We start from the raw sequence: 15916 nt of genomic DNA on the forward strand, positions 1-15916 counted from the left end.
CTTTCCAAAAGATAGTCTCCTATCTAGAAGGAGGGAAAAGTAGATTTTATCAGAGTGCAGGTAATGTCTTGACTGTGCATATCTACCTAGCAAGTGCACCCAGGGGGGACTGAACACCATTTATGCATGATTCTGCAGCTGCTGAAAGAAATGCAGTGCTTGGCCATTGCAAGCCAAGAACTCCTGGGACTTCTGCTGAGATACGAATATGGAAACACACACGCTGCAGTTGCAAAAGGATAGGAATGAGCAGCAGCAGCTGAGTGTTCAGTGTGGGCACAATTTGGGCAAAAAGAAATGTACACAAATTACAAAAATACCTGTATCAAAATAAGAAAGCAAAAATTATAACTCAAGTGATGCAGCATTCTTTAGGGCAGTCTCTGCACTGAGAATGAATTAAAACTTGTGATGAGTCCAGCTGATTTATACAGTCCATGAAGCTTCTGTGTCATGTTTCCAGGACAAAAAAGGACTTTAGCATCAGTCTGGTCTTTCCAGTTGCAACAAAACATCTGTCCTAGTTTTCTGAACATCAGAGGGAGTGGCAGAAAAGGGCAAATCAGAATTACAACAGGAATTGTCTTAGCTAGTGACCCAGGGTGGGTGAAACAGTTTGAACCACTAAAACATCACTTTTTTTTGTAATGTGAAGAGATGAAAGAAGCTGGCATGGATGGTCTAAAACTACAGTAAGAGTGCCAAAAACAAACCCCCCAAAAACTTATTCTCCGTTGGACTGACTGGAATAGTTTATTCTAGTTCGTAAGACCCAGAAGTTCTTTTATGTTCTGGGAGATCAAAACACAACCCTATCTTTTAATGAGAGTGGGGTTTACTTTTAAGCTAAGTCTAGCTACTTACTGAAGTTAGGAATCTGAGTAACTCTTGCACAGTCTAAAACCTCTACTTGCAGGCATTAATGGATGTTACATTTATACAGAGTTCTCACAGTGTTCAGCAGCTTCTGAAGCCTGCAGTGCAATTATTGTTAACAATCAGGCATGTAAGACTGTATGAACAACACGGATGGTACAACAAGCCTACACAGGCCAGGAAATACAGCATTGAGGCTGAAACTTGCTATTAGGCACAACATATTCATGAACTGTAAGATCACTTAATAGTTACAGACACCCATCACACAGTGCCTGGTCATAAAAGGAAGAGCTGATTGTGGTTCTGTCTTGGCTCTGGATTTCCTTACTTCTGTGGATGCAAATCAGACCTTGGGTATGAAATGAGAAGTAATTTACTACATTAACTTTTCTGGGTTTCCCCTTTCTCTGATCTGAGAGTTAAAAACCAGCAGGGATAAATAAATGCCTGACAGGATCTTCAGTTCCCACAATGCAAATACTCTCTGTAGTAGTAATAAGGGTTTGTTGAATAAAACATTAAGGAGGACTTCCATTTTGTGTGATAACTAACATGCATTCACAACATACACCATTACATCTACAGTGTAATCTGTGACTGCACTAAATACAACAGGACTGCATAAAAATACATCTGAATTCTTTTCTTGGACAACTGATATGCACAATAGCTTGGTTCAGTTTTTTGCTGGTTGAAGAGATGCATCAGTTCAAACCTTAGACCAGTGGCCTATGAGTTTTTTTTAAATACTATGTTAGAGATGCAAGAATGCATCTAAAAATTAGTAAGTTTTTAATCTGCACTTTAACTACCTCCAGGGTCAACATTTTATATCATTATTTTCATCTAAAGAAAAGTGCTGTAAATAATGGAAACTCCTGAAAAATAGGAGTTCCTCTAGGAAATACGGACAAACACAGACCTAGCCTCACTGAATGCTAGTATACTACTGTACGTTTTCTCTTGGGTTTAACAGAGCAAGTAAATCAAATCTAGAGCTTTTAACCCCTACAGAGTGTTACTGATGATGAGAACATGAATTATTTGAGTAAGTAATCATCACCCATACCAGCCACATCATTTCACAACGGGATCTGCAGGCATCGAGTTGGGGAGCTCGCCGTTGCTGCTTTTAACAGATTCTTCTACAAAATAAAAAAAGAAACAGAAAATGAAGCCCTGGATCATGTTTTATCATTTTATTCAAGGCAGTAAAAACAAAGTCTTATCTATATTACACTGATGTCCTAACACACTTGATAACACCATGGTCAGCACATGGAGTGAAAGGTTTCTCCCATCAGCAGAGCTTGTGTAAAGAATACGTACACATGCTCACACATCTTGCACAGTCCAAGCCCAAATATTATGGTAGAAGGTAAAGATATTGCCATGTTCAAAACTTTTCACCCTGGTATACACTTCAAGCTTTTCTCACCAGAAAACATTTTTGGGGAACTGAATATTTATCACAACGGTGAATATTTAACCTAAAATTAAGTAATTTACACAATGCTCTCATAAAGAAGTCAGGGTAATATGTCTGCTCTTACCCACCACAATGCTTGCAGTTGAGTTTTACTTTTTGAGTTGAACCACTATTTGAGCAACTTCACTGAGTATGATCTAATGTAAATTCATGCTAAAAGACATCTTTCTTTACAAACTGTTTTCCCAGTACAGAAGAAAACTGATCTTTGGCTCCAGTGACTGTAATCTCACAGGTCACTTACATTTTTTGTCAAAACTATAGTGGAAAATTATTTACCAATTCCATTTTTAATATACTGCTACCTCAGCTTATAAATCACTTGTGACTGAACTGCACATCTGTATCTTGATCATTCCAGTACTCATTTTATCTAGTCAAGAGACCATCCCACAAATTAAGATTTTACTCTTTGAATATAATTCAATGGTAGACCAAAATATACCATAAACATCTGAAAGTCACTTATAGTATCTGCATCATCTGCCTACAGAAGTTGAGAAACAGCTGTTACATAACAGGTGAAAACTACCTTATTTCAACACCAGGTTCATAGTGAAATAAACCACCAAGTTTATTTCACACCAGCTAAGGTTGTGCAGAAAACGCTGTCACTGTCAAAATTAGTAATTAAGAGGTTAAGTATGATGTTGAAGTTACTGAATTTAATATTAACTCCAAGCATGCAATTCTCCCTGTCCCAGAGTTTTGGGGGTTGGTTGGGTTTTTTGGGGCTTTTGTGGTCATGTTGTTCGCCCCTCCACACCCCCAAATCCAGCTTGAAATGCACCCATTCCAAAGGCAGCCTCTGTGAGCTGTTCTTTATTCTTCAAATCACCCTTAAACCCTGTAAAACTCCTTCTAGAATACTGAATCAAAAGCAAGAAAAGCAAGAAAGCATCATCCCTACCAAGATGTTCTATGTATAGCATTCACTCACCTTCTTTTTCTTTCTTTTCCTGGTTTTCTTCTGCTGCAGTTTTATCTGCTCTGAAAAAGATTCTTGCACTACTGAGTGAGAAGTAAAGGAGCTCAAATTCCTAAGGGAAAAGATACAGAAAAGGAGTGTCAGCGTACATCACAAGAATGAATTTGTAGGCAGATATAAATAGGATTTTTCAGAAGCACCTAAAGGCAACTAGACTTCTAAATGACTTAAACACTCTTGAAAAAATAAAATCTTCCTCCATTCATTCCTTGTTCCATGCATTTTACAAAGCAGACATCAGCCAAAACCTTAAAAGGGTAATTTAAGCAAAGCAGAATCAGTGCAATAAATCTGTCACTACTGAGGCTGAAAATGAGGTTTGTAACAGCAGTGAGAATTTGGAGCAATTTGCTCACGGAAAATCATGCCAGACAAAAATTTAAACAACCACAAGCGTGATCAGCTGCTGAACAAGTTTCAGCAATGTGGGGTTTTTTAATAGCAGAAGACCAAACAGTGCACACTCCTGGGAGTCATGAGGACACATAGGACTTTATCTGTTTCAACAGATGCACTTTTACACATCATCATCACAGGTTATCAGCCAGCTACATGTTTGTCCCACAGTCACCCCAAATCAAAAGCAGAGCGAGATGAAAAGCATTTACACCACTGATGAAACCTGAACTGCTGTGCTTCAGAATCCAAATGTATCTTTCTTCTATTTAACAGCTAGTGCATCATTCAACTTAGCTGCTCAGAGTTAACAGCCAAGCAACATGGTCTAGTGTGAGGCATCCCCTGCAGCAGTGGCGGTTGGAACTAGATGATCTTAAGGTCCTTTCCAAACCCAAACCATTCTATGATTCTAAGAAACTCTTAGGGGATCACAGTGTTACCGAAAATCTTTGTTAAAAGAAATTTAACCAAAAAGTTATTTGCTCCTATTTAAGCATTTAGGTTTTAGTTGCATTATATTTGATTTCAAACTCCATGCGACAAAGACATCTAGTCAACCAGGTCAAGTTTCTGCCTCACTCAAATATCATGAACACGACATCCTTTCCGGACCATACACATCAAGTGTTTACATTCTTTTTGTATTACTGCTCTAAGACCATGCTGTATGTTTTTTGCTCTTAATAACTTCCATTAGAAGCCTGAATTGTAATGGGCAAGTGCAGAACTCAGTACAGAACAGATAATGACAGCCATGCTCTACCTGTAAACAAACTTCCAGTCGCTTGTGGGTAAGATTCATAGTTTGTAGTAGTTTTTCATCTTGATTTGTGGACTGCACGTTCTGTTGCTTAGCTACTGCTCTGATTTCCTTCACATACTTCTCTCTAACAGACTGGAACCAGTGCAGAGAATCAAACTCTTGGTACTGATCCAAAAGCTTCAGAATGTAAGCCACACCTGTAGTCATTAACAAACCATGTACCAAAGTCAACATGCAATTTGTAAAACGTTTTGTGAATGTTTTTAATGGATCAGCTTATGTTGATAATTCTCACACAAAATTTAAATTGCAATTAATTTACAATTAAATCTAACAGGGAAAAAATTATAATAAAGGAACAAGCTTCAATAGCTTCAACTTTTGAAAACCTCATAACTTACCCAAAGACTTGCATACCTTCTCACCTGCTGAGATCCGCAAGCTTTGAAAGAAATGGGGGAGCATCAACATACAACAAATCTGTTTGCTCCCATACACAGCTATTCCATGTTTATGAGATTCTGAATGCAACAACAGCCTTTAAATCAATTTTGCTGAAAACAAGGCACCCCAAATTTAAAATTATGGAATGTTTAATTATAGCAACACACAAAATACAAACAGAAAAACCTTTTCTTGCAAATATCCATTATGTTGGCTTAGCCAAAGGCTAGTCAGCATGCTGAAACTTACCCATAGCAAACCCATCATCGGTGAAAGCTGCTCCACTTTTGTTCTTCTTATTCAATTTCTCCTTGCAATTGATAGAATGCTCTACAAAATTGAGGGTCTGAAAGAGTGAAAAGCTGTCTTGGAATCATCAAGAGGTGCTCACAAATTTTAAAAGGTATTTTCATACATGCTTTTACTTATCAGTATAATTCCCTGCCTAAAACTCTGCTAATTGTGTCTCCCGTCATTAGACATTTTTGTATGAAAACCTTTTTTTCTAGATTTTGGGGTAAGAAAGTTAACCTTGAGAAAACATTTGCATATGTATAAGTAAAATAAAAAACCAAACATACATCTTTGCTGTTCTTGTCAGTCTATTACTTCGCATACTCTTGATGATTACTAGAGGTAAGCATGTAAGCAAGTGAAGGATAATTAAAAGAGCCCAGGCTCCTTTTTCATTTGACTTTCCCAGATTTGATTCAAACAGAAGTTCAAGTTACCTTCTGAATGCTAGCACATGTAGTTACATAAATAAAGAGAAACATGGCTTTGAACAACTATCAACAAAGCCACGCTCAAAACAATCCCACTCATAATCAGGGAAGAAAGTAGAATATGCTAGTCAGCAACCTAACACAACGTATTTAAACCCAAACCTGATGTGATACATTCTTTCAAAGTTAAGTAGTGGAAATGCAAATACTAACCAGTGGAGGAACAATTATATAGAAGTTCCGCAAATGCATGTTCTTTGGACTGCGGAACTCAGGAGCAAACACATCCACAAGCATTTTGAAGTACTCTGTTCCCTCTGCAAAGTTACGTGTGAGGTCACCAAGGACAGAGTCCAACTGTCTGCAAAGGATAAGTCATGCTATTACCTGCTTTCTGCTACAAGTTTCTTTGCTTATTTACACCTCGTGGTAAACAACCCTCTCTTCCCTCTTTGGCTACACCACAATCCAGTATTCAGACTAGTGTCTGAGATTACACCTCACCTCTACAGCCACCTTGAATCATGTTTCTAGACTTAATTCTCTCAAAAAAGATCTATAAATAGAATATTTGCAGCTTTTTTTCCTGAGGCCCTGACGATTCTAAAAGTAGATGTCAGACACAAGGTGAGGAAAGCTCATTAGCCTTTAAACCACAAGGATTTTATCAAGAAACCAGGTTCTAACAGTCTATTGGTACAAATGCCACTTCTCGTTTTTAAAATGACTGCTTCTATTTTTTTTTTGCTTTGAAGAGAAGTAAGTATTTTTGCATGAAGTCATTTGAACTTTTAGCACACACACAGAGACAACTAATAACTGCATTTATAACTTTAAAATTACAATTCTGTCATCCCATCCCTGCCTTAGATCGCAGAAGCATGATGTTAGGGTACCTTGCCGCTTTTTGTGTTTCTTCTGAGAGTCCTTCTTCTTTCACCAGCTCCTCAAAGTTAACGATATCTTCCAGATCAGGAACAAACCTGAAAATTTACTGTTTGTTAGGATTATGCTCAAGTGTCTAGGATTACTGAAGTATCTACCGTAACTTGTTATTTACTTTAGTTTTCTGACCTCAGACTACTTAGTTGAAGTTTTATCTGCCATACCATTCACACATAGGCACTATTAAATTCACTTCTAAAATACACACATTATTTGTACTTCTGCATTTATCACGCTAACATCTCCCCTCTCTAACACTTGCTTCCCTTAACTGTAAGTTTACTATTATTTGCAAGAAAAAAAATATTTCTGTAAAAAGTCACTATATTTTAATAAACACCATCATCTACACAGAAAGAAGTATCAAAGAAACGTTCTTCCCAAGTTCCTCTTGTACTATTTTTCCTTAATGTACCCTGAAGTGATTAACATCAGGAATTACTGACTTAATTAAGAACTAGTGACTTACATGTAAATTCTATTAACTCTTTTGAAGCTTTTTTCCACAGAATTCATCTGATTTTCAGTGTTTTATGGCAATGGTAGTACAGTTCTGAATTCCAGCACTGGTTTTGATAATATCACTTTATGCCTTTATTAAGGCATAAAAATGGACCTTTTCAAAACTTATGGGGGGTTGTAAGAACCTAGGGAACATCAGCATGAATAGGGAGCAAAGGAACAAAAAGGAACAGACAGTAAAAAGAAGTATTTCTTTAAGTACCTAATTGCACTGCTACAGCAGTGAAGTCCACCAGATCTTATCATTCGTACATAACCCATAGCGTTGCCTTTAAAAACAAGAAAAAAAAAACAAACAAGGAAGTAATTTGTAATGACTTAAACACATGCACACTCTTCACAACTCCTATAAGCTCTGAAATGTCAATAAAAGTTGCCCTATATTTCTGGCAAAGAAACTCTTCTGAAAGCCGCATTAATGAAGTTACAGTGAACCCTGGTATCACAAGTCTATGTAGAGAAATAAAGCACAAATGCATCATCTAGCAAGGTGGCGTTCACTTCAGTGATAGCGTAAGAGCAAAATAGTACAAACTCTCTCCACTGGGCACATGAAACATTTGCAAGTTCAGATCAGTCCTGCACATCTACAGCATCAATGGCTGAAAATACCGTTGTAATGTCATGCATCACTCAGTTACTTCAGCTGAATATATGGCCATTTTTTGAAATACATGAACTTAACAGTACTATTATTTTACTAGAAAATATACTCAATCTGAATAAAAGTCAGAAGGGAACAGGCATATATGCAAGTGTAGCTGCATTTTAGATTAAGACATGCAAGGACCATTTCTTTGTAACTGAGCAAGAGTATTTCACATGGGGTACAAGTGAAGCACTTTCCATCTGAATGGAGTTAAATCTAGTTTTAGCCTGATCTAAAAGTTAAGTTACAAGACAATGAAGAACTCTTCCATTTAATAACATCTATGACATTGTCTTACATAGCATTTCATACCAATTTGACTTATCAGTTGTCTGAACTGGTCAAGATAGCTCTGGCCATCTGGGGTTATTCCAAGTTTCCTGATGCCACGGTTGAATTTATCTGCTCTTTCAAAGGGATACTAGAAAAATATTTGAGAGTAATTTGTAAAAATAATTATCCTTAATTTTTTTCATCATGTCAATACAATTATATTTGCAATATATTCCCACCTCACATCTACAGCTTTTTTAGAAATTATACACCTGCCTGCCCATTTTAGTGCACAGAAGTCATTTGGCTAAGTTACTTCTGCAAGTTCAGAAGTGAAATAGAAGCGTTACTGTGAACAAGAGAGTATTCCTACAAGAAATAAGCACTTGACATACAAAGAAGCTGGCAGTCTGTTTTACTAAATGCACTGTCTCTCACATTTTTGAGAAACAGCATTTTCCAGCATTGAAAATCAGACCTTCATCCCAGATCTTGCCATACTGGAGCAAGTGCTACAAGTTCACATAATTTTGGATTCAACCTGAATAACCTTATTATTCAAAACTGCTAACAACTGTTAAGCATTAGAAGTTTAGAACCTCCAATAGACTATGACTCCATCAAATCATCATTTTCAGGTCACAACGATTTTACCAACATTATATTTACAGATATAATGAAACAATTCCATCTGAATACAGACTTGTATAACACTGCATTTTGCTAGACAAAATCTGTCACTTTGTCTGGAGATACACATTTAAATAATAGGATTGCTATGGTTTGCTGCATGAAAGTAGCATTTTTATCCAAGTTATTATCAATCCTTCAAAAATTACTATACCTTGTGATCATTTTGATCCTTGACTTCCCTGAAGAATCTGATGTCCTTGATAAGCCTGGATTTGATATGCTCATCATACATGAACTGGCTAAAAATATAGAACTTTTTCCTCAAAAATTGATAAGTAAAATTTACCTGGAATAATAATAATAATAGTCAAGTCAAGCTAGTTAGCAAAGTAACAAACATATCCAGCAACCTGTTTTCAGTAGATTCTCAAGTAACCTGTATTTATATGGAACTGTCTACCCAATTGACTTCACTGAAATTCAGAGTCCCACCATATTTTCTCTGATGTGTTTTTAGATCTCTTCATTAACTTTTATGCAACAGCTGGAAATGGCATAACTCCTAAGAGACTGTAGTACTGATTTGTGTCATGTCCAAGAACTGAATTATTTTGTTAATACATGCAGTACATGATTATTGCATTATTAAAACTGCATAACCAAATAAACCATCAGGGGATGCAAGAGCTGGAGGCTCCTGTGCACTATTAAAAATTATCCGACAACAGTGCAGAAGATACTTACTGTTGTGTTCATGATTCCTGTTCCATGAGTTCGAATTGAATTAGCAATGTGTCGGATGTTGATAGTGTTCAAGTGTTTGTTATTACTTGTTCTTTCAATGAAGATCTGGGAAGCAGGAGAAAAAAAAATAAAAGTTATTTACCCAAAACTGATTCTGTGATAAATCAATGTAGGTAATCCATATCCTATTTCTGAGAGCAGCTAATAACTGATGATTAGGAAGGAACAAAGAAAACCCAGCATGCATACAATAAACTTCACCTGGTAGGTTCTTCCAATTTCTGCAAAGTGGTGATTCAATGATTCCAAGGCAGATGCTGCACCCAAACTCTCACATTTATAGAGACTATAACCTGCATTAACTGGTCTAAACTCTTTTGGCACCTGTTTGTACTTTTGGCCCCATGATATACAATGGTAATGAATTCCACTACCAAATTATGTGCTATGAAGAAAAAAGTATTTCCTTTACTTTAAGGAAGTCACTCTTTTTCATACTGGTCCTCATTCTCACTGTGTGAGAAATCACAAAGGGTTGTTCCCTGTACATGTTTCTCCATGTCATTCATGGCTTCATCTCTCTAATAACCCTTCTGCAGATATCCTTTTTTCAAGTTGAAAAATCACATATAGTATGCCCTTAGACAGCAGCCAATTATCCTTGTTGCCTTCTCACAGCTCCATGGGAGTATCTGACATGGGGTGATCCTACTGGCACACTGTACTCAAAACATGCTTAGAGAACATTCTCCAAGACCTATCTACAACATCCCTAAAGATGTTTTTCCAGACAACAACAGCTGTTTTACAGCTCATTATTAAGTATATTCAGGTCGGGGTTTTCTTACATGTTGTCTACTTCTACATTTCTCAATCCCTTCAAATAAGAGCCAAAGCCAGGAAAAAGCACAGGTTATACCTTACCTGATTATTCAGATTGTAGAGGTAGCGGGATACAAAAACATGAATGTTTCTCATGATTTCCAAAACATCCAGACCCTGAAACAATATTATCTATTGAGAATTATTATGGTAAAAATTCTCAGGAACTACAGACATGTCTAACCACTAAAGTGAACAAATACTATTTTTGTAGTTACTTGAACGCATTTTTAAAAAGCAACGTTTTCACTTTGCAAAATAAAGAATCTCTTAATTTTTGTTCAGTGTCTACAAGACAACACTTAAAGGAGAAAAAAAGAAGCTGAGTTCTTGTTTTAACATTTACTCTTCTGCCTGTTTTCCTTCCAGCTTCCCCTGAAAGTAAGGAATCCTCCAGTCTCTACCACAAGCCCCAATTAAAATTTAGCTTGTAGGAGTCCCTTTAGTATCATTGTGCCTAAAGAGGATACCCTTTAGTCTATTACATCCTATTTCCAGTTGTGCCAAGGATTTTATCAGGATTTTGCTGGAACTGGGGAGGAATGGAGTGTAGGGTGTCCTTGTTTTGAAGTAATGCTCATACCAGAATGAATGTTAGGAAATCAATGATGTGAAACGACTTAATTCTTTATAACACTGTGATGGCCAAAGACAGAAACTGAAACTAATCCAGAGGACTTTCGTATCAAGAAGCTGATAGAGTTCTTAGTTCTATGCCCTCCTTCAACTTAGGAAGACACAGCCATCACAAACATTTCTTTCAGGGGGAGAATGTATTTCTAAGAGGTTTCACCAATGTGCTAACCCAAATGAAGGAATGAAGCTAACCGCCAGGAATATCCAAGATACTAAAACTCTTGAAGCAAAGTCCTCAAAAATATGCAAGTTTTATTTCTTTTGCACCAACTCTGTAACAATTAATGCCTTCACCACAAACTTTACAAGACTACTACTTTATATGTAACAATGCTTAGTAGTTTCTAGGAGGCTCTGAGTCACTCCTATTAAGCTAATCATAGATGTCCCAAAGTCCTCAATGTCCAACCTGTGAAAGAGCTGCTCTTGATGATCACCGAGTAGAACCTGCTGAGAAGCAAGCAATAAACCTGGGAAAAGGCCCACCATTCAAAGGTCATTCCAGACTTGTGGCAGTTTTATTCCAGCTGTACTGCTCGCCAAATTGCTGATACTGAATTGTCAAGAAAATGTTCTGACTTTATATACCCACTTTCATTAAATCTAATGTTTAAAAGAAAAATAAAAATTATACAAGTCCAACATGAAATTAACTGATATTGGTGTTATCTCCAAAGGTAACTAAAGATGTTGCCTCAGAAGTCAACCAGAAATTAAAGATCACTCTTTCCAAACAGTTCTCCACTCTTGGTACTTTCAAGAACTCAGTCCTCTGAATGGCTAGCCAGTATGACAGTGTAATAGAACAAACAATATTCATATCCTGTAGGCACTGTACCTGTTCCAGAGTCTGGCTGGGAAGATGTGCTTCAGTCATACTTAAACCATAGCGTTGAGTTGCTAGGTTTCTCATTTCACTGTAGGTGGCCCAGTCATGAAGAGCTACAGTTGTTAAATTGTAGAAGGTCTTGTCCAAATAGTGAGTTACATAAGCTGTAAACATATAGAAGGATGAACAAAACAATACTACGCATTTAATTAGGGAAATGTGCAAAGAAGTGAAAAGCTAAAGTGCAACGGAGTTGAAAGTAATGGAATCAGGAAAACGTGTAACTCCTCACCTTTAATGTCAATGAATCGATTGAAAAAACGTATTGGGTTCAGAAAGAAGAAGTGAGCTAGATCCTTCATACCAACTCTGAATGGGTTTCTGTCATCCAGCTTTAGATGCGTATGAACTGATAAGCGCAGGTCCTTTTCTATCTCTTTACATAACTTGTCCAGCAAGTGCTGTTCAGGGAAGAAAAAAAAAAAAGGCATGTTCAGTGTCTGCCTACAATGCTCTGTGCACAGAACTAACATCTCTCTCCAGAGATACATGAGAGTCTGATTAAACCAGTGAAGACAACTTTGCTTTGGCAGGGCAACACAAGTCAAAGTGAATCAATACATAGGAACTAGAGTTATTTCCTTTGTCCTTGTTCTAGTACACAATAGCTCAGAAAAGATAAGGATTTAGCTACCTAATGCCATTCTGTACATGATTAAAACTTCCATATAGGAGTTTAACACAATTTAAACTACAGTATTTTGATTTTTAATCTTAAGAAGAGCTAGGCTTCAGGCTATCTCAATAGTAAGAACACTTCATCAGTGAGGAAGAGTCTTGCAATAAGCAATCTGGCCCCATTTTATGCAGAATATATAATGTTTGGGTTTGAACTACTTAATAAGTGTCAAAACCTAGGTCAAAAAACCTAGGACTTGGGAAATCCAAATTCTCTTTTTCTTTCTGTCAATCACCCTTCATACTTGTAGATAATAATGCACTAAAGAGACTAACTACATTTACAGAGCCTTCACGACTAAACAGTAGTACTTATTTTAGGCATTCATAGAGCAGATCCTAATCTAACTAAAAGCACTCTTCTGTCTTCATAGCCAGATCTGTAACTGAGGTTTTGCCAACTTAAGTAATTTACAGTGCAGTATTTTCATGTTCCCAGCCAGATACCATCAGCAACATGTCTTAAACAACCAGAATCGTCAGTGAATGCTTCCTTACTTGTTAAAACACTTTACATCAATTTCAGAAGCACAAAAAAAAGCACAATCTCTGTGCTACTTTTGTAGATTATATCAGGTTTGGTACAAAAGATGCTGGCCTGTAAGATATTCTAAGCACAGTGTTGCCTTTAATTTCCATTCACAACAGATTACCTCATTAAGCACTTCCATGATTTCTTTGTCATAGCATTCCAGAAGCAACTCATAAGACTCCAAGTGTCTTGCATGCATCATAGCAGGTACACAGTCCCGCAGTGCACTAAACATATACTGAAAAAAGAAGCTATTATGCTTAACCAACAGATTGACAGACATGTCAACAGCATCTCAGTGTTCAAAGCTAACAAATGAATCAAAATTGCTAGTCTTCCCATTATTATTAAACATAGACTTCATAAGCCCTACAGAAGTTTCCACTCAATGTGTTCATCTGACATATTTAGTTGCTACTGATGCATTTACTGGGGGGTCATAATTATTAGCTATTTTATGTGAAATTATTTCTACTATATTCATTTTAGCACTGTAATTGACCATGGCATGCACAATACTAGAACAGATGACTGATTTTTATTAGGATTAGCATGCCAAAGCGTGATTCACTTCTGCAGCAAATGCTTGATACTTCAAAGAGGGACAGAGAGACGGAGGATGGAAAAAGCTACAGAACAACCCAATATAGTGATATGTGCTTTAGAAATATGTAACCACAATGTGGAAGACTTTTAATATTCAAGTCTAGTAAATTACAATGAATTAACAAAGAGAGGAACAGAGAGACAGACACACAGAGAACCAGAGTTAATGGCAACCTGATTTTTTTTAGAGCAGACAGATAATGCTTTAATCAGATTTAGAACAAAGACTGCTTTTGTATTCTCCAGACTGAGGAGGAATTTCTGTCTCAGTAGTAACTCTTGCCTGAGTTTCACTTCTTTTTCTTCAGCTTCTTCCTTAAGTATTTCAGTCTAAGCTTTATCCTCTCCTCCTCTGAATCCCTCCCACTGCAGCAGCTTCTTGACATTGCTAACAGTATTACTTACATGCAATCTAGCAGAATCAACTGCATTTTCATACACATCATCTAAATAGATTGGAAAGATTGCTCGATGCCAATACAAGAAACAACAGTCACATTGTGCTCGAATTCTAGAACACAAAATTACTTATTAGACACAGAATTGGAAGAGGCCATTCTTCTAACACAGTGATATTTAGCATTTAAACTAAAGACACCTGTTTTTCAAGCCTAAGTTTTACATGGTTACTTTAATGTTCCAGATACATTGTCCTTCAAAAGAAAGGTGTTTAAATAATGAACATTTTACTTCTTGTTTTCCACTAGACAACTTATAAGTAAAAGATACGTGCTTTAGGAAAAAAGTTTACTCAGTCTCTGGAAGAATTAGACCTTACATTACAGCAAAATCTTAAATAACTATTTTCCTATTCATGCAATTAGTAACCAAGAGGTCAAACATATATTCCAAGTTTCTCCTGTAAATCAGAAAAGAAACAGGCCTTTCTTGATGCAACCAGTGTACAACACTTATCCCAGGAATTCATCCCATGAGTCATCCACTGGAGGTGTTTGTCTCTTTCCATAAAGTATGAATGGAACCCAGGTATTTACCTAGCCTTCAGATAGTCAACATGGTGTAACTTCAGCGTTCACTGAAACTACAGCAGCAGTAAGACATGGCGTCACACATGACCCGACAGCCTGATCTCCCAGAGTGGTATTAGTTTATAAATTTGGGAGCTGGGTTATGAGGAAGACTTAGCTTAACATAAAGCCCAGTCAACCAAAAAAAAATGACAGAATTTCTAAACCGTCAGAGAAGTGGATTACCAAATTGGCAAGTTAAGTACATATGACTTGCTCAAAGACCAGCAAACTTCAGGCTTAGCTCTGGAATTCTGTCTATCCCTGGTCTACAGTACATGGAAAAATCACCACTAGCAGGCACCTACCAGATTTTGCAATTCACACAGTGAAGATCCAGTTCCCCTAGTGACACTACACCGCTTTCCTTACATTACATACTATCACTTACCGCTCTGTAAGTTCACTGATCAAGTCTAGTTTTTTCAGAACTAGCTGAAGGGGAAGGAGTTCTTCATCTTTAAAAGTTTTCTGTGCAAACAAATTAAAAAAAAAGAAAGACAAGATGATATTTCTTTACAAGATACCACACCAAGCACGTACAGGTCTGGAACAATCATGGCACTTACCATCTGTGTTCCCACGCTTAGTGCAAGGGAAACAATTAATCGCCTCTGTTTCGTACTTGGCCCATGGAGGGTGTTCTCAGCCAACACCAAAGCAGAGAGGACATCCAGGCGTTGCTCACTGTACTTTTTATCAGAAATTACTCTTTTCTTAACAGAAAGACACAAAAAAGGCAGTGAAAAGTTACCTAAGCCCAAAAGTAATAACTTACCTCTTCTTTCCAAGGCTTATGGACTTGTTATAAACTGAGTATTTCTGCAAACAAGTTATTATCTGTGAACAGAGCTAACTGAATCCAGATTCACTTCCCTGTCAATTCAGTGTTATTACCTATCTATACACTTCAAATATGTGCAGTTCAGCAGGAACATGACTCAGGTCATACAGTACACAAATACTGTACAAGCTGCATGTGACTGCATGCCAAATTTAAAGGTACATAAAATTAAAAAAAATAAAATTACAATTATTTTTTCATCAGTGACTTCCTGTTATTGGTAACAATCCTGTTTACAGCTGATCAGTCAGAAGATGTATAAACGTGGTAATAACAATCACTTGCAATTTTCTACAACTTTTAATTTATCAGAAAGATTAAGCATGAACAAACAAAGGGAACAAGTCTCCTGGTTAAGAGGCTGAAGT

General features: G+C 36.9%; 1 protein-coding gene across 3 annotated transcripts in view; it reads right to left on the reverse strand.

Moving 5' to 3' along the window:
- Positions 1 to 494: 494 nt before the first annotated feature.
- The window catches only part of WASHC4 (WASH complex subunit 4), a 38582-nt gene continuing 23160 nt past the window's right edge, over positions 495 to 15916 (reverse strand). For 2 of the 3 annotated variants that reach the window (XM_057420548.1, XM_057420550.1), the window contains 17 exons: positions 15274 to 15420; positions 15096 to 15175; positions 14082 to 14187; positions 13192 to 13308; positions 12093 to 12261; positions 11810 to 11964; positions 10378 to 10452; positions 9454 to 9558; positions 8921 to 9055; positions 8116 to 8224; positions 7357 to 7423; positions 6584 to 6670; positions 5901 to 6048; positions 5212 to 5308; positions 4519 to 4715; positions 3309 to 3408; positions 495 to 2024 (listed from right to left, as the gene is read on the reverse strand). In XM_057420548.1, the coding sequence (XP_057276531.1) occupies positions 1957 to 2024; positions 3309 to 3408; positions 4519 to 4715; positions 5212 to 5308; positions 5901 to 6048; positions 6584 to 6670; positions 7357 to 7423; positions 8116 to 8224; positions 8921 to 9055; positions 9454 to 9558; positions 10378 to 10452; positions 11810 to 11964; positions 12093 to 12261; positions 13192 to 13308; positions 14082 to 14187; positions 15096 to 15175; positions 15274 to 15420 (1962 nt within the window). In that variant the 3' untranslated portion in view covers positions 495 to 1956. The remainder of the gene's footprint in view (positions 2025 to 3308; positions 3409 to 4518; positions 4716 to 5211; positions 5309 to 5900; positions 6049 to 6583; positions 6671 to 7356; positions 7424 to 8115; positions 8225 to 8920; positions 9056 to 9453; positions 9559 to 10377; positions 10453 to 11809; positions 11965 to 12092; positions 12262 to 13191; positions 13309 to 14081; positions 14188 to 15095; positions 15176 to 15273; positions 15421 to 15916) is intronic. The other variant, XM_057420549.1, reaches the window with a different exon arrangement.

Source organism: Pezoporus wallicus, unplaced genomic scaffold (genome assembly GCF_028554395.1).
Source record: "Pezoporus wallicus isolate ANWC-B61680 ecotype Strahan unplaced genomic scaffold, APGP_CSIRO_Pwel_v1 contig_2871, whole genome shotgun sequence".
NCBI classification, from domain to species: Eukaryota; Metazoa; Chordata; class Aves; order Psittaciformes; family Psittacidae; genus Pezoporus; species Pezoporus wallicus.